This window comes from Podarcis vaucheri (genome assembly GCF_965113315.1).
Source record: "Podarcis vaucheri genome assembly, chromosome: 7".
Lineage (NCBI taxonomy): Eukaryota > Metazoa > Chordata > Lepidosauria > Squamata > Lacertidae > Podarcis > Podarcis vaucheri.
In genome coordinates this window covers 67,805,175-67,824,332 of record NC_138765.1, presented here as the reverse complement: position 1 = coordinate 67,824,332, position 19,158 = coordinate 67,805,175, and the positions used below count along the sequence as shown (strand labels likewise).

The 19,158-nt window shown below is 48.8% G+C and overlaps 1 protein-coding gene across 3 annotated transcripts in view; it reads left to right on the top strand.

Moving 5' to 3' along the window:
• The window catches only part of ACOT7 (acyl-CoA thioesterase 7), a 73,275-nt gene that overhangs the window by 15,811 nt on the left and 38,306 nt on the right, over nt 1-19,158 (top strand). For 2 of the 3 annotated variants that reach the window (XM_082230406.1, XM_082230408.1), the window contains exons 2-6: nt 4,578-4,695; nt 6,884-7,040; nt 12,946-13,037; nt 13,596-13,710; nt 18,312-18,326. In XM_082230406.1, the coding sequence (XP_082086532.1) occupies nt 4,578-4,695; nt 6,884-7,040; nt 12,946-13,037; nt 13,596-13,710; nt 18,312-18,326 (497 nt within the window). The remainder of the gene's footprint in view (nt 1-4,577; nt 4,696-6,883; nt 7,041-12,945; nt 13,038-13,595; nt 13,711-18,311; nt 18,327-19,158) is intronic. The other variant, XM_082230407.1, reaches the window with a different exon arrangement.

The following is a 19,158-nucleotide window of genomic DNA, read 5'->3' as shown; positions in this document are numbered from 1 at the left end:
CGGGGGCACCCTCTCCCTCCAAATATTCAGGTTTGTGTGAGAGAGCGTCCGCCCTAACGTTCTCTGGGCCTGGTACGTAACAAATCTCAAAGTTAAATTTGGAGAACTCCTGGGCCCATCTCAACTGCCGTTGGTTGAGCACTCGCGCAGTTCTCCAATACTCTAGATTCTTATGGTCCGTGCACACTTGCACCTTCTGTTGTGCACCAATTAGCAGGTGCCTCCATCTCCGGAAGGCCTCATGAATCGCAAGAAGTTCCCGGTCGTACACCGTGTAGTTCCTCTCAGATTTGTTCAGCTTTCGCGAAAAGAAGGCACACGGTCGCCACTCTGACCCCTCCTTCCCCGGCTGCAGAAGAAGCACCGCCCCTATGGCTCTGTCAGAAGCGTCTGTTTCGACCCTCAGCTTTTTTTGTAAATCCACATGTAGAAGTTGTTCATCAGAGGCGAAGGCCCTTTTCAGTTCCTCAAACGCTCGCTCCGCCTCCCCCGTCCAAACAAACTTCTTTTTACTGCTGAGACAGTCCGTGATGGGCGCCGTCAGGTGGGCGAAGTTTCGGATGAACTTACGATAAAAGTTTCCAAACCCTAGGAACCTCTGCACATCCTTCTTGGTCTTGGGTGTTTTCCATTCCAGCACCGCTTGAACCTTGCCGGGGTCCATGGCCAACCCCTTGTCTGACAAGCGGTACCCCAGGAATTCCACCTCCTTGGTATGAAACTGACACTTCTCCAGTTTCACCCACAGCCTGTTGGCTTGCAGCCTGCTCAACACTTCTCTGACGTCTCTCACATGTTGCTCCTCATTCTCCGAATACACCAACACGTCATCTAAGAAGGCCACGCAATTCTTGTAGAGCAAAGGCCCCAGTACGTGGTTCATGAAGGCTTGAAAACACGCGGAGCCTGTTTGTAATCCAAAAGGCATAACGAGGTATTCAAATGCCCCCAAAGGGGTGAACATGGTGGTCTTCCATTCATCCCCTTTCCTTATACGTATCAGGTTGTACGCCCCCCTTAGGTCCAGCTTTGTAAAAATCTTTCCTTTCCTCACCCTGGTCAAAATATCATCAATCCTGGGCATAGGAAAAGCCGCCGGCTCTGTCACTGCATTTAACCGCCTAAAGTCACATACCAGTCTCGGCTTGTCCGTGTTTTTTTTATCCACAAAAAACACTGGGCTACCCCCCGCTGCCTTGGACTCTCTGATGAAGCCTCTCTTCAGGTTCTTGTCAATGAACGCTCGCAACTCCTGCATTTCCCTGTCTGACATGGCATACAACTTGCCTACAGGAAGCTGTGCTCCAGGGAGTAAATTGATCTGGCAATCAAAGGGCCTATGCGGGGGTAGTTGGTCAGCTTCCTTCTCGCTGAATACGTCGCTGAGATCAGCATACTGTGGTGGCACCTTCCCCTTCCCCATTACTTCAGTCCCTGCCAGGGTGGCTTGGGCCCCTGCTGACCCCTTTTCCCCCCTGCAGTGTTCTAAGCAATGTGCTGAACCGAAGGAAACCACTCTTTGATGCCAGCCCACCAGCGGATCATGTAAGGCTAGCCAGCTCATTCCCAAAATAATGGGAGCGCCTCCCAAGGTGGCCACATTAAACGCTATCAGTTCTGTGTGCCTTGCCACCCTCATTATCATTGGGACGGTCTGCAAGCTAACTCCTCCTCCCAACAGTTCCCTGCCATCGATCGTGGTCACCTGCAGGGGGTTGCTTAAAGGGATAGTCTGTATCTGATGTTCAGCAGCAAACTCCTTGCTCATAAAATTGCAGGAGCTGCCTGAGTCCAACAGCGCCTTTATTTTTAGGGGGTGTCCATTTTGCAGCTCTAGCGACACTTCAATCACTAGAGCAGGTCGAGGAGCTTCTGGCACGGGCACTTTCACTGCTCTTTGGCCTGGCTGCAGTGCCCTGACGGTGGCAACCAGGCGTTGGCTTTTACCTGCTCCGTTTCTCCCTGCTCTCCCCCCTCAACTGCTCCCACCATCCCTTGCCATTCCTTCCTCTGGGGGCAGACTCTGGCAAAGTGGCCTGGCTGTTGGCAGAGATAGCATTTCCGGGCTCCCTTTCCCTCCTTCTTCGCCCCCTCACTGGGCTTTGAAACTGCGCGCGCGCGGGCTGTTCCGATTTCCATCGGCTCTGCCGGCGGGAAAGCTGGCTCAGGAATGTCTGGAATGCGCAACTCCTTCCAACGTTCCCCTCTCCCTTCCCGCCTCTCCAAAGCTCTTGCCTCCTGGCGCGCTCCAATGGTCAGTGCAGATTTGGTCAGCTGATCCATAGACACCGCCCTGGGGCTCCTGGACAGCTCGTCTTTCACAGCCGAAGAAAGACCTTCTTCAAATAGCATCTGAATGGGTGCTGCCGATAAATCCCACCCCAATCTGTGAATCAGCATGGTAAATTCAGTCCAGTACTCACGGACAGATCTGCTTCCCTGCTTGCAAGCCATTAGCTGTCTGCGCACCACCCCTTCCTCAATATCGCTGGAAAACATGATATCCATTGCACGAAAGAATTTCATAGTGTCCTTTAGGATATCGTTGTGCGTTGCCATCAGGGGTCGAACCCAGTCCCGCGCCCCCTTCTCAAGATGCCCAATTACGAAAGCAACTCGGGATTCCTCATCAGGGAACTCATCAAACTGCACATTCAGGGCATATTGCATCTCGGTCCTAAAGGCATGGTAATCCTTGGGGTCCCCCCCAAACTTCTGCACCAATCCTGGTACCTTTCTGGGGAACTGAGTGGTTCTCCCCTTTTTGTCAGCATCCTGAGCCCTTCTCTCCTCGAGCCTCGCCGTCTGCAGCGCAAGTTGGACCTCCAGAGCTTGATACCTTTCTTCCAAGCTTGGACCAGCTCCAACCCCTGCCTCTCCGGTTCCGGCTGGGTTGCTCATGATGCTTTCTCCTGCACAGGCAGCGTACAAAGACTGTCAGACTGCTGTCAGGGGATGATTAGCTGCTTGTGCTTAAAATTGTGCCCCTTCAGAGTTTGTGCGGCCCCACAAACCTCTGTGTGTGACAGAGCTCCTCAGACATGTCTGCTCTAGTCACTAGTAGAGTCTGACAGTGGCTGCCTGCGGAAGCGCTTCCAGCAAAGAAGTTCCTTAACGGAAACGCGTCTCCTGGACTCACGACGTGGCAGCTTCCGGCGAAGCATGGGTCTCCCTGCAGTTGCTTCTGACACCTCCCCGCTATTTTCGCTGGATGTGTCTCTCACCCCTTTCTCTCCCCTGCTGTTTCCTGCCTGGGCTGCTGCGTCTCTCTCAGCATTACTGAGATCCTCCTCCAGAGACCCCTCGCTCCCCCTCCTTGTCCCTGCTTTGGCTGCTGACTCTCTCCCAGTCTCTGGGAGCCCTACCAACTCCCTTTCCTCTGATGTCAGTTCCCTGACAAGAATATTAGACTGCTATCCTTGAAAGCAGACAGTTGTTGCTAAAAGTGTCCTGCCCCAAAATGCCTTGCTCCAGAATTCAGCCCAACATCAGACATGAGAGAGGTTCTGACCCAAGGAGAGACCCAAGGGCCATCATGATAGACTGGCCTGTAAGAGATGGATTCTGCCCTACAGTTCCCTACAGCTGCTTCTGTGTCTTTTGTTCCTGGCTCAGAACCTGTCCTTATCTCATGTTTCAAGATGCAGCTTCAACCATTCAGTTTTCTATTACTTCTTCCTGTTACTCTTTGAGAATTTCAGTAATTCAAGGACTACCAGAGCACCTTTGGGGAAACATACCTATGCCTTCTCTCTTTCCATGGCTCAACCAATGACCCAAATTGGGGAGCAGCAGCTGCTTGGTCCAGTTCTTCCCTGACCTAATCCTCCCCCCCCCTCCTAAATCTGGCCGGAAGTTAATCCACAATTAGATATTATAGGATTATAGGGTGTCACTCTTGAGGGTGGTCCAGGTTAGAAACGAGAGGAAGATTGTGTTCAAAACTGGAGTAGTAAGTACTGGTAATGTCTCATGCAGCTTTCTGATCCCTGTAGCAGGAGCCTTCTGCTGGTCTTTGCACCTGTGAACCTGTCTACACATTTGGGTTACCTGTGGAGGTTGGCTCTGTTTTGTCCTCTATTGGAATAACAGCCTATTCCTACCTCTTTTTCTTAATGGTGACACAGATCATTAATAACATTATATTCTTCACAACTGTGAGCAGGGCAGTGGGATGGGGTAAGTGAAGACAAGCTGCAACAATTAATTTTAATGTTCTTCACTGCTCCTGCTCAGGCTGCACAAACAAAACATTTTGGTTCCTGAAATTCATTCTGATTGTGCAGATAAAATATAACTGATAGCATTGTACAGGATGTGGTATTAGTGTGTGAAAACAGTGAAGATCCAATGATACCCAGGCATGCACACCAAGATGGTGGAGATGTCAGGCGCCATTCTGGTGCTCAAGCTTCTTCACTTGGTCGCAAGTGGCTGATAGCCAGGTGCAAAATGCACCTGGCCCCTGGCTAATTTTGAACACTGCAGTCCAACATCATCTGTAAGGGGCCATGTTGTTGACACATGTTCTGTCTCTTCAGCCTGAGCTAGAGCTTTATCCTCTTTTCTCTCTGTAGGATTATGCGCCCTGATGATGCCAACATTGCTGGGAACGTCCATGGAGGGACCATATTAAAAATGATTGAGGAGGCAGGTGCCATCATCAGCACTCGGCACTGCAACTCTCAGTCTGGGGTAAGTACTCTGCACATGTTCAAACAGTGAAGCTGTTTGCAGCTATGATATGTGGAGGAGGCTCTTCTCAGTGATGCCTTCAGTGTTAGTAGCAGTAAATTGTGGAATGGGGCAAAGCTGCAGGAGCAAAGCCTTGTTGCCTCCCTGTGCTTCCGTTGTAGATTCAAGTGCCTGCTCTGCGTGTTAAGGTTTATAATGTTCCTGTCTTCTTTTGTTTTATTTTTCAAACTGTCATATACAGTGGTGCCCCGCAAGACGAATGCCTCGCAAGACGAAAAACTTGCTAGACGAAAGGGTTTTCCGTTTTTGCGTTGCTTCGCTAGATGAATTTCCCTATGGGCTTGCTTCGCAAGACGAAAACGTCTTGCGCTTTTTTCTTAAAGCCACTTGAAGAGGCGCAGTTGCGACGGACCGTGCTTCGCAAGACGAAAAACATCGCAAGACGAAAAGACTCGCGGAACAAATTATTTTCGTCTTGCGAGGCACCACTGTAACAGTTTCCAACTTAATAACGAAGGAGTAGTAAAAAAGATAAGTAAATTTAAAGATACATGACATGGGAATACAAATTCCAACTTCAGCAAAAAAGAAATGGAATAGAAAAGATCACAAGAGACATTTGTCCACTACCTAACCCAGTGCTTTTCAACAGGTGTGCCATGGTGCCATGCGGCACCTTGAATGATGATCATGAGTGCCGCGGGTGGGGGAAGTGCTGTGCAACCACTGCCATGCATCAGGCGAAAGAAAGCAGGTGTAAGAAAAAGTCTGGACCCTGTGCTCCTATGCAGGATTAGGTCCCATGTCACCTATACAAATTTATTTCCGAGCTAAGCAAGCCTGGGGCAGGGCTGCCAAACATTTTGGCCTTGTTCAAACAGGAGGGACGTAAGAACGAGGCAGCAGGCTTGGAACGTCCCAGAGGAAATGTGGGCTTCACCTTTCACCGTAGATGCTCTCCCCCCCCCAAACTTTTGGATCCATGCTGGCTGTGCATGCGTGTTGGTGCTGCTTACTCACCTGCTGCCAGAGCCCAGTGAAGGTGCGGGGGGGGGGGGGAACAGGGTCAACAAAAGCAGTGTCCACGCCCATTATGCCCCTCCTCCTTCCTCACCTTTAGTGGGGGAGGGGTGTGGTTGTGAGATAAAGCTGAGGGGGAAAGACATTTGCCTCCCCCGCCCACCAACTGACCAAACCTGGGCCCTAATCCATAATAAAAAGGTCTGGTATTCATTTATGCAAGGACAGAAACAACAAATCCAGGTTCTGAAATGGACACTAACCTTCTGCCACCATGACTGGAGAAAAGCCCGCGGGTGGTGGGTGCCTTTCCTCTGTTTCCAAATCTGTCCTTTAAAACTTCTTGGGCGACCAGAATTCGTGGATAGTCACCCTATTTTATCAACTTCTTCCTTTTTAGAAAAAAACAAACAAACCCCAAATGTAATCTATGACTGGCCAGTAGGTGGCAGTGATAGATAATTAAAGGTAAAGGTAAAGGTACCCCTGCCCTAGCGGGCCAGTCTTGACAGACTCTGGGGTTTGTGCGCCCATCTCACATCTATAGGCCGGGGGCCAGCGCTGTCCGGAGACACTTCCGGGTCACGTGGCCAGCGTGACAAAGCTGCATCTGGCGAGCCAGCGCAGCACACGGAACGCCGTTTACCTTCCCGCTGGTAAGCGGTACCTATTTATCTACTTGCACCCGGGGGTGCTTTCGAACTGCTAGGTTGGCAGGCGCTGGGACCGAGCAGCAGGAGCGCACCCCGCCGCGGGGATTCGAACCGCCGACCTCTCGATCGGCAAGCCCTAGGCGCTGAGGCTTTTACCCACAGCGCCACCCGCGTCCCACGATAGATAATTAGAGGGGAATAAAGAGTGGGGGACTCCACCAAAGTTGGAGATAGGATGCCAGTCTACCAAAGAGCTTATTGCATAAGTACACAGTTGAAAGCATTCTGTGATGCTAATGAACCCAGACCTCTGACTCCCTCGCCCCTTGCAAAGTAGGTAGAACTGAGTAGCGGGTCTGTAGACTTCAGGAGCAGCCTCATGTTTTTTCCACCCATCTTCCGTTTCAGGCTCTTTTCCTCCTTTGCTACCAGTGGTGTGTGTTGTTTTCCTTTTACTCCACCTGCCTGTGATGTTTTGCTCACTCACTAACAGTGGCTTCGCCTGCCCCTCTCAGGAGCGATGCGTGGCCGCCCTGGCCCGCGTGGAGCGCACAGACTTCCTTTCCCCCATGTGCATCGGAGAAGTGGCTCACGTCAGTGCTGAGATCACCTACACATCCAAGCACTCTGTAGAAGTCCAGGTGCATGTGGAGTCGGAAAACATTCTCACAGGTAAGCAGAACCCCAGCACCTTTTGTGGTCACCTGCTGAACAAGGGTTAAACCACGTGATGGCGCGTAACTTCTTCACTTTCTTAAATCTTTCATTTTCCAAGATTTTTCTTGAGGGGAAAGGGCAACTGCTGTGTCTATCATTCTTTTTAATGAAAGAAATTTCTCTCAAAGTGCCTGTTTAACCATGCACAGCTGGCAGTTATACTTCACCCTCAAAACTGGATTTGAACATAAAGAATTCATTTCTTACCTGTTAGTCGCAGCAGGAATTTTCGATGTGAAAAAGTGGAGATAACCTCCTATCCCATCCGTTAAAAAGTAGCATGATAAAGTATGGGGATTCGTTGCGGTGGTTAAATTAACTAATTACCCGAGAAGTAAGGAAGACAAATGACGCCCATGTTATTTTAGGAATTGATGGGTGCATTTTGTTTTGCAGTAGGAGGAGGTTGATCTCAATGGATTCACAATATTTTGATTTATCCAGGGCTGAAGCTTTTTATTATGATTTGCGAAGCAATTATGATGATTGAATAACAACACAGAATAAAGCAATCCACCAGGATACAAGAGACAGAATGCACTGACTTTGATACATTAAGTTGTATACGAGATGAAGAACTTCGATTTGTTTGAATAGACTAGTGTTTCCCAACCTTTTTCCTTCCTGTGGCACCCCCATGGGCTTAGCCAAGGGAGGGCAGGGGGGCAGCTACCCCCCATAAGTAAAAATCAATACAAATCTGAGGTTTCCCTCCCCTATCTAAAGCCTGCCCCTAACAAAAATCCTGCCCATGCCCCGCTCCCATCCTACTGGTAGAAAGGTAGCTATTTTAATGTTTTGTTTGTAATTAGAACATGTTTTATTTATAAATTTTATAATTTATACAAAATACAATTACATAAAATGATAAGGAATGAAATATTGTTGAAGCAGAAAAACATAGAGCTGGAAAAACCATGGAGTTGGAAGGGACCCTAGGGGTCATCTTTCTAGTTAAAGGTAAAGGACCCCTGGACAGTTAAGTCTAGTCAAAAGCAACTATGGGGTTGCGGCGCTCATCTCAGCTTTCCAGGTCATGTGGCCAGTTGACTAAACCACTTCTGGCACAATGGAACACTGTGATGGAAACCAGAATGCATGGAAACACCATTTACCTTCCTGCTGCAGCGGTACCTATTTATCTACTTGCATTGGCATGCTTTCGAACTGCTAGGTTGGCAGGAGCTGGGACAGAGCAACAGGAGCTCACCATCTTTCTAGTGCAACCCTCTGCAATGTAGGAAACTTAGCTAAAGCATCTGTGATAGATGGCCATCCAACCTCTGCTTAGAAACCTTCAAGGAAGGGGAGTCCAGAACCTCCCGAGGAAAATCCATCTTCCATGTATTATAAAAATTAAACAACACTTATTTGACCCCAGTTATTTGACGCAGACGGGGAAAACTTACAGATACAGTCCAAAAGGCGTACAGGGAGTTCTGTATATATGGGAGAATTTTAAAAAGTAAGTGGTCCTCCCTGACCTGCTGCAAAACTATCTTTTCATCCATAGGAGCCCTGGCTGCCTAGATAAAACATTCTAGCTCCCCATACTTTACCTGGGATTAAGCCTACTGAGCTCAGTGTGGCTTTCTTCTGAGTTGACACTTATTTACTAGATGCAAGTCAGCAGCACCAGACAACCCCGCTTGGCTAGGCGCTGGGGTGGATTTCACGACGCCTTGCAGAGCTGAGGCCCTGGTAAGCCACCCACTTACCCACTTATGATTGGCCAAGCAGATAGCCAGTCAATCAGGATTTTTTAAAAAACAAAAGCTTTCCTCCTTTCACTTCTCACTTCCCTCTATGGTCATGGTCCCTCAGTTATGCAATTTTCCCCTGTGGCCCCCTTGGAATATCCTGGAGCCCCTGGTTGGGAAACACTGGTATAGACTATATTACAGTATACTGTGGTTGTATCCTACTAATTTGTATTTGGAGTAGACCCTTTTCTCATCTTGCCAAAATTTCTAGCCCCCCCCCCAATAATACCTCGAAGCCGATCTCATGCAAAGTGAATAAAAATGTTGGGCTAGGACCTGGGAGACCAGGGTTCAAATCCCCTCACTCAGCCATGAAACTTGGTAGGTGCTCTTGGGCAAATCACTGGCTCTCAGCCTAAACTCCCTCCGGGGTTGTTGCGGTGATTAAATGAGGAGGTAAGAACCATGTGTACTACCTTGACCCTTTGGAGAAAAAAAGAAGTGATGTAATGCTCACCCTGCCTCTGGCTTGATGCCTCACTCCTTGGCTCACAAATCCAACTTCTTTGGAAGTGGCTGCTTCCCAGCTGCTGCATTCCAAAACTTTCCTTCCCTCCAGGCCTGGCCGAAGTGACATTACTGGCGGATGTGCAGTCGAACGCATACTTCATTGCTCACGAGATGGAAACTGTCTGCAGCAAATCTGCAAATTGCTGGCTTTCTTGGCCTTTTGGTCTATTTATTTATTCGATTTTTCGCCCACCCTTCACTACAAGCGCAATAAAACAAGAAAAGTTTTTAAAATGTGAAAAAAAAGTTCCTAAACGTTAAGGGAGGTTTTAAACTAAATGCATATTTTAAACCCTTCTCAGGGCTTATTCCTTCTTTATTGAACCAAGGATTCCCCCCGTGATTCACACATAGGTGTTTTATATTTATATCATCATGGCATGACCTTTGGCTACTTACAGTAAGACTCAACTCGACATAGCAGCACAAATGTTTGAAGAAATGTGTGCCAGGATTCAAGAGTCGGGGGCCGACTTAGGAGACAGGAATGCCCAAAATGGCCCTCAGCATTCCATCTCCTTCCCCAGATACCCAGTCTGGCAAGAGATTCCCCATGTGTGGCATTACAAAATTTAGCTCTCTTGGCAACCCTCTTCCCATCTTCTCTCATCCCCTCCTCCCAATATTTGGCCCTGCCTCAAGCTTCTCTTGGAATATCTTCCTGCCAAGAGAATATGGTTTTGACCAACTGGGATGTTGAGACTTTGTCGGTGCAAACGCTGGGTTTTGTAAAAACAAAGCAGGTGCAGAGAAACCAGATGTCTATCCCCATGCTCTTGGCCGACGTGTGGGAAGATGAAAATGTGTTTCCATGGTTACCATGCCTTGAAAGAGAATATGCAGATCAAACCGGGAGCCAAAAGTTCATCCCACTCGGTGATAGACACCACTGATTAACTGTGGGCCACTGCGAGGAGTGGCACCAAGCGAGTCCCTTCCTGTGACTTCCTTTTTATAACCTCCCCAAATCCTTGAGGCTGCTTCTAAATATTAATCTGCATATATCGCTGGATGGAGGAGAACTAGGGAGAACCTTCTCTTCCCACAGACGATCACAGTTCAGAGGCCCTGCATGACTGTGGCCAATTGGACAGCTTTGATGGGAGAGGCCTTTAATAAAATTGGACTCCTTGGGCTGCCTTTCATCTCCTCCAAATTGCAATTAAGATTTAAACCAATCCTTTCACCGGTTCCACTGCACAAGGAGATTTTTTTGCAGTGAGGTTTGTGGAAAAAACCGCTATCCAGAGGAACAAGGGAGCCGTCAGGCCTAGGAGTGTGCTGACTTTGATACTGCCCAGAGCAGGGACAGGGTTGGGAGGCTGCTTGCACCAACATCTTCCCCAGGATCAGCTTAGTTTAGCTTAAGAAACAGCAGCTCCCAGCATTCTTGGGGAAAGCCATGACTGTTTCAAGTGGCATCAAAGTGCTTTGAATGTACGGTGCGAATGGGGCTGCAATGTTTGCAGGAGATGCCTCATTGCGGTGCATTGCACCTTGAAAATGGATAGGCGGGTCCAAGTGGCACTTGAATTCCAAACGTGTGCTTATGTGACCCTGTGTCAGGCTGCTAAAACCTCTGGCCAGTGTTCTTGTTTTATATAGGAAAGATTGTCAAACTGGGACTCAGCCAAGGGGTGGAAAATGAGCAGCTCTCCAGATATTGGTGGACATCAGCCAGCATGGTCAGTGCTCAGGGATTATGGAATCCTGCAAAAGCTGGAGGGTGATATGTTCCCTGCCCCTATATTTTGAAGGGTTAGGGAGGTCGTGCCAAGGATTCTTTTGCTTGTCCTTTTTGCCCCATTTCAAGTTGCCAGTTAGCAACAGCTGGCAGTGTCTGAAGTGCCCCGGTCCCCCTCTGGGCTTGCCAGCTCTCAGCAGGCACGGCCCATCCAGCTCAACCAAGCTAAGCTGCCAATGCTGCTCATTTGACTTATCCCCAATGTCTGGATGCTAATTTCTGTTAGATGCAATTAGGAGGGAACAGCTCTGGTACAGGCGGACTGCAGCCACAGAAGCTTCTGAAAGCAGCAGCCTTGGGAATTGGCGCTCTTTTGATCAGAGTTTTACCCAGGAAAATGTGCAGAAGCCATTCTGTGTTGTTTGGGGAGGAGTGTGGGAGCCTTGGGGGGGGGGGCATAGGGTTGCTGCTGTGGAATCCAGCCTGTCAGGTTGTTTTGTTGTTGTTGGGTTTAAGCAGTAAATCTTATTCCCAAGAGAAGGTTGTCACATCATAGTGAAAAGCTGTGCACAGAGCCGAAGTATTGCAAATTAGCCCTACTTTCCGCACAAATTCTGTTTTCCTTTTGTAACAGGGAGGGGGAGATGCTGCAGTGAAACGCCTTCTCCAGAGTACTGGGAGCATTGTCCCTCTGATCTTCGGATGAAAAGAGGCGTGATGTTTTTTTTCAAGCAGTCGGGCCAGTTTTGAAAGCAATGTACTTGTTTGTACCAGATCAAAATCTGCGCAGACTTTCCCCCCTGAAAATTTAGGCCCATAGTCAGAAATCAGTGTGTGTGTGTGTGTGTGTGTGTGTGTGTGTGTGTGTGTGTGGCAGGAACTGAACAGCCATAACATATAGTTCTATAGGGTCAAACTTAGGTAATGGTCACTTTTTTTGGAAGCGTACTACCGGCACACTTTTCCTTATTGCTGCAAATGTTAAAGGGACTTATTCAAAAATTAAAGCTGAACATTCAGGGAGGACCCTGGAATATCAGTTCCCCTCCTTTTGGAACATAAGACCAACCTGCTGGATTAGGCCAGTGGCCCAACTGGCCCAGCATCCTCTTCTCACAGTGGCCAACCTGATGCCCCAACCAGAAACCCTCAAGCAGGACCTGAGCACAACAGCACTCTCCCTCCTGCTGTTTTCAGTAACTGGAATTCTGGAAGCATGCCTCTGTTAGTGGAGGCAGAGCATAGCCATAATGGCTAGTGGCCTCGCCTCGCCTCCCCTTCCCCTTCCCCTTCCCCTTCCCCTTCCCCTTCCCCTTCCCCTTCCCCTTCCCCTTCCCCTTCCCCCTCCTCCTCCCCCTCCTCCTCCTCCTCCTCCTCCTCCTCCTCCTCCATTAGTTTGTCCAATCCGCTTTTAAAACCACCCATCCGTGGTGGCCATCCCTGCCTTCTCCTGAACCAGTGCACCAACTGCAAAGAGCTTTATAGGTGTAGCACCATAGAGGCTAACATGTGTTATGACATAAGTGGGGCATGGGGTTGGGAATGTAGGTAGTGCTGTCAAATAACACTGAGATGCAGAAAATAATTGTTGGGAGAACTCAATTATGAACGTATGTAAGATATGTACAGTGATAACTCACAACAGCAATAGCTGATGCAATGCAATCATACTCACATTGCAAGTTAATTAACAATGGCACTGATCAGACAAAGATAGTTGCCAGAGTTTGAGCGCCATGGCAGAAAAGGTCCCCTTGCCAGTAGTTACACTGGCTGATATCACTTGCTTTGTTTTGCTTTCTCATTTCTTCAGGCCAGATGCTTTGATGACTCAGTTGTTATTCCATATTTTGCAGTTTTCTGTGGTCTGTTCATTTACAGATATTTTTCCCTCCCTAAAAAGGTGCCAAGCGGGTGACCAACAAGGCAACTCTGTGGTACGTGCCCCTCTCTCTTAACAACGTGAACAAAGTATTGGAAGTCCCTCCTATTCAGGTAAGGGGATGTTCCAAGGGTGATGGTGAAGCTCTATATGAGTCAGGCCTTAGTCCAGATTCTGCAAACAAAATAAACAATGCCCATTTCCATGTTTACATCCACTTGCTTAATCATGTACTGTATTGTACTGTATAATCTGGTTTGGTTGTCTTGATTCACACTGTAGCTGAGACTCTCCCAGAAAGATGTCCTCTTCTCCCTGCCAGACTTCCTTTGAACAAACGTTTTCTAACTCCCTCCTTTGCTCCAACATATTGTGACATACCAGATTTAACACTTGGTCTACGTTGCTCCTGTCCACCCCCATTACCTTAGAGGGGAGTCCTCTCTTGCCATGCCTTCAAAGGTGCAGTGTGTTTCCTCTTAAAGAGCTGTATAGAAAAACTCTCCATCAACATCCTTTCTCCATTGGTGGCCCAAGGGGACATTTTCTTGCCTCCAGTGGCACTTCATAGCAACATGAAGCAATGGTGGTGGTGTGGCCAGTCGGGCAGCAGTCCTTGTCCCTTCCCCTCTGACTTGGGATGACCAGGTGGCCCTTCTGTTTCTTATCAGTTTGCAGAGAAGGCGCAGGAGGAGGAAGGGAGAAGGCGCTACGAAGAGCAGAAGCTGGAACGTTTGGAAACGAAGGAGAGGAATGGGGATGTCATCATGCCAGTGATCAATCCAGGTAAGACGGGCAATCTGAGTTAACGCCTGCTCCAAAGGACATGGTGAGGCTTAGCAGAATCCTTGCATCTTTACATGGAACTGTTGATTAGTTTGCTGCCAAAGCCAGAAGTACTAACTTTGGGGCAGGTATTTTTGTGAGTGAACAACTGCAACCCCTCCCCGAACTACTGATTTCTAAAATGTTATACCTTCCCATGAATCATGCCCAGGATGCACCATTAATTGACGTATCCTTATCAACTACATGTCACACCTGCTCTCTGGTCCTTGCTCCAAACAGGAACATTTTAGGCCTTTTCTCCCCCATATCCCTCTGACCGGCTCCTAGGTTCAGCCTGAAGGTTGCCCATACCCAGTGGCGGAGGATGGGGGGCAGGGGGCAATCTACCCGGGTGCTATCTCTAAGGGGGTGACAAGAAGGCGCTCCACGGGGGGCTCGCCCCTGGGCACGGTGGCATGAGCCGCTGCCATCATGCCACCGCAGCCGCGTGCGGAGGATCCTCCTTTTGCGGTTGCAGTGGTGGAGGAGGGATCCCATCGGTGTCTGTACGGCGCTTGAGCAGCTCCTATGGATCCCTCCGCTGCAGCCACAAGCAGAGGATCCCGCCGTCGTCTGTACAGCGCTCGAGCAGCTCCGTCGGCAAACTGCCCTGTGGCGCATGCGCAGTGCCGCTACATACTCCGCATGTGTGTGCGCTGTACGTACAGTGTCACACATGCACAGTACATGGCGCCACACATGGGCTGTGGGACGGTTTGCCCACACACACCCCGACACCCCGCACCAGGTGCTGGTTAGCCTTCCTTTGCCCCTGCCCACACCTGTAATATGGGTGGCATCTTTGCTACAGAGGTGGGATATCTGGGATTGTAGTTCAGTGGGTGCTTCCTGAGAGTCAGTTGACTGTGATTTGACAACTTCTTAGCTAGTCACCATAAAAGCTGGATCCATTTTGCATTTCCTGCTGCAGAGCCTGTCTGATGACGGTGCCAGCTTGTGTGTGAACCTGGATGGGGACTGGCATCTCCTCCTGATGTCTTGAACAGGCTCAGTCTCTCAGTTTGGCTCACAGAAGCTCACAGGGATCCAGGCTGAGATCCTGGAGGTTGGCGGTCTAGAACTTCCATGCCATGCCTTGGGACTTTCCCCAGAGGCACGTGCTCCTCTTTACCTACCCCACTTCTATGCATAAAGACAGACTTCCTTCCTTCCTCCTGCTCCAATGAAAGCCCAAAGCCTGCCTTTTGGGGAGTGAAGAGCCCCAACCGGCGCAATGTGCCTGGAGCAATAGCAGTCCTCCAGGGATGCTTTCGTCTTCCTTCCACCACGAAAACAGTTGGGTTCAAAGCCAGTTATTTTAGTGCTCAGACTGTCTGCACTCGGGTATTTATAGATGACCATGCAGCGGTGTGCATGCAGCCCAGGAACGTGTCATTCCCCCTCTCCCCATCAACTCGAGGAGACTGTTCAGTGGATTTCTTCCCAGAGCCGTGAGCGGCAGCAGTCATGCCTTCTCTAAAGCTGAGGCTGCTGCCAGAACATGTGATCGAGTGAACTTGCAGAGGTAGGAGCTCCGAAGAGGTGACCTGCAGGTCTATTTTTGTCTCTGTGAACAGAGCCCCCCCTTCCCCACTAGCTTAATTTTAGGTGTCTTTTAGAGCAGGAAGAGCACAGGGGATTTGTGCTGCAGTTGCCTAGCAACCCATCACAAAGGGCTGGGGGGGGGGAGAGAGAGGGAGAGCTCGGATCTCTTTTGTCATGTCCAGGAGGCTTTTAAGACGAAAATTTCTACAGAATGGCAGCGGGCTTCCTTTGTTTGGAAGCTTTAGGATGGGGCACAGCTGTCTGTTTCCACAGTGAATAGACTGTATGTTCTACTTAAAGGTCGTTGTCTGTGTTAAGGACATTTAAAGCTTGATGTGCTCCAGACTAAAGGTGTGTTGGGAACTCCCTGCCAAGTGAAGTATCTAAGGACTTCTGCTCGGAGAGAGCCTCATGTAGACACAGCAGAGAGGAATGCAGGTCCTGCCCCTGCAGCTGGGTGGCACACTGCCACCTCTGGCTATAAACACCAGGAACTTGGCCTGATTCGCAGAGCAAGGCTTTCAACCTGCTGCACTTTAGGGTCCAGCTCAAGTCCTTTCTCCATCCATGGATGACAGAGTTCCTGGGTTGTTATTATTCATTAAACTTATTAGTCACTTTTTAAAAAAACAACAACAGTAACTCAAATTGGCTGAACAATAAATACCATATTTTTCGCCCTATAGGATGCACTTTTCCCCCTCCAAAAATGAAGGGGAAATCGGTGTGTGTCCTATGAGGCGAATACAGGCTTTTGCTGAAGCTTGGAGAGCGAGAGGGGTTGGTGCGCACCTACCCCTCTTGCTCTCCAGGCTTCAGGAAGCTATCAGCAAGCCTGGGAAGCCCGCGGAAGTTCCCTCAGGGCTCCCTAGGCTGCGGATAGCAGCCTGCCGCCCGGCGCGCGGGGCGCCCTGAAGCAGAGCGCCCCGCACGCCCGGCAGACATCCGCAGCCTGGGGAGCCCTGCGGGAGTTCCCTCAGGGCTCCCTAGGCTGCGGATAGCAGCCTGCAGCGTGGGGCGCGCTGAAGCAGAGCACCCTGCGCTTCGGGCAGACATCGGCCAGCCCCACAAGCTCGGGGGACAGCGGGGAGGCGCAGCGCCGCCATCCCGCTGTTCCCCGCCCTGGTTTTGGGGGGTGGGAAATAAGGGAAAAATTGTTTTCCTTTATCCCCCCCCCCCAAATACTAGGTGCGTCCTATGGAACGGAGCGTCCTATGGGACGAAAAATATGGTAAGTAACATATGCATTAAAACCAGCACAAAACAAGACAGAGAAAAATCTAAAACTCATTCAAGTTTAAACAGAAGGTACCTGCTGAATCTCTATTGGCAGAGCATTCCACAATACTGTGCCGATGTCTGTATTTCTTGTTATCGAGTGAGCCTCACCAACTCGGGGAATGACCAACGATGCTCCTGCAGATGATCTCAGAACTTGGATATAAGGGTTCAGGCAGCTCCCCAATCCCAGATCCACTACTATCTGTGTTTAGACCAGGCTTTGTAACTGAATCACCCTTGGTCACCCTGATTTATTGTGAGAAGGACAGGGGGAATGCAACTGTGTTACTTCTGCTCAATCTCTCAGGGGCTTTTGCTGCCCTTGACTGTGAAATCCGCCTGGACCAGCTCAGAGCGATGGGTATTGGAGGCACCGTATTATGATGCTTCTGTTTGTATCTTCAGGGCTGGTGGCTGCTGCACTTGTGTGCAAGGGCTGAACAGACTTTAATAGAAGGTAGCTTTCAGGATGGCTGGACATTGATAGAACCAACATGGTGAGAGGGTGGGGAGCACAGGGAAACTGTGCAGAGCTGGTGCAAGAGAGGTGTGGAATGGCAGAGGCTTGAAATGATTATTGCTGTGTCTGTGTAATAATTCAGAGTGCTGGTATTGTCTTATAAAGCCTTATGCAGCTCCAGATTCCAGTACCTCAGGGACTGGCTGTGCCATAGGAACCAACCTGGCCCATGCAATTGTCACCCAAAGCCTTTCTTCATGTGCCCCCCCTCCATGTGAGGTTCAGAGGGTGGCAACATGAGAGCAGCCCTTTTCAGTGGTGGCTCCCCATTTGTGGAATGCTGTTTCTGGGGAGACTTGCCTGGTGTCATCATTATATATCTTTACACGCCAGGCAAAAACCTCCCTCTATATTTGGCCTTTGACCTGTAGCTGTCTGAGGCCTTCTAGAGTGGGTGGGATTTTTTCAATGGATTTTAAAAATTGTTTTTTATGTGTTTGTGTGGGTTTTTGTTTGTTTGTAAGTCTCTTTGAGTTGCCTTGGGCAAGAAAAAGCAACTCACCAATTCAATAAATAAATGAATAAATAATGGATTAAAACTCCCATGTGCTATTTTGTGTGTGTGTATGTGTGTGTTTGTGGGCACTCTGGGATCATTTTCAGTGGTGTCGGAATCCCACCCTCCTGGAAGAGACTCCATGCAAGGCAGCATCTGAAGTCTTATCACAGTAGCCTTTTGGTGAACTGCTGCCACAGACACTGCCTCTTTCTCTCAATTTATTTGCCTGGTGGGCAAGGAAGGGCTAGCAAGCAGCAACATACCCCCATATGCAGTGATTCACTCATCAAGCATTTTGTATTCAGATGCCATTGGCTACACAATGTCCAAAACAGAGTGAAGTCAATGTGACTTTTTAATTCCCATATGAAATCCATATAACCCAGATTCCCTTTAGGTTCAAACATTAGATTGTTTTCTCAGCTCTTGGGTTGTGTTTTACTGAGCAGGTCCTTCTCTGAAGTCTGTCTTGTGGTTGGATGGGGGTTGCTGTGTTTGCTCTTCCCTTCAGCTCCTGGCATGCTACTTAATCTGGGTGATCAGGTTAATCTTTGGGAGAGTGAAAGTCTTGGCATGGTTGATTGGTGTGAGATACTGTATTGCCTGAAGGTTCGGGGTGAGGCTACATGACCTTCATATCCCATTGCACCTTGCAATCCTGCAGTAAATGCTCACAGTTTACCTTTCTGTCTCTCTTGCTCTCCTTGCTCACAGATAGACAAAGAAAAGGTAAGATTGTTCAGACTAATTAACACCGTTAAGATAGGGAAGCTTCCAAGTGTTGGTTCTTTTATTCTTTGCTGTAAGATTTGTCAAAGGAAATAACTCTCGGCTTGGCACTATGGGGGCAGATCCCCTTATTGTTTTAAAGTTCATTACAATTGCTTAAAGCAAATTATATAAAATTATATTAAAATTATATATATAAAAAAATCTTCTTGCCACACAGACCTCTCCGAGGCATGTTGGCTTGAATGGATTTGGTTTAGAGGAGGCATATAATTTTAAAAAGTTAAGGTTTGCTTGATTTCTTAATTTTTTTAGCACTGGAGGGCTGGGCAGGTACTGTGCTAGCCAAGGTGGATAAGATTTTTTTTCCTTAGGTGGTTGCTGCAAGAGGGAAAAGGATCTGACAGCCAGAGCTCAGCTGAAGAGAGTCACTTTCCTCTGCTAGTTGAGGAGGGGCAATGGTGCTAAACATTCTGTATGAGAAATGCTTCTTCCTTTGCTTAAAAGCTATATAGCTGGATGAGTAGGTGATTTTTTAAAATACATAAGGTTTCACTGGTGCAAATAGTGGCTGTACATTTGATTTTCACATGTCAGCCATGTTGGTAAATACACAGATTTCAAAACTTCCGCCTTTTCAGGTGGGTTTTCATAGTCTGTTTTGACCCCTTTAAGGCAGGGGTCAAACACTGCTACTTCAAGGCGTCTTCCATTGATACGTGGTGTACACAGGGCATCACGCTGCGACCTTTCCCCCCAGCATTTCCTTGGAACTGAATTGCAGGGGAAGAGGCGCAAGCTGTTTTCAGGGAAGCTCCTCTGCCATTATTAT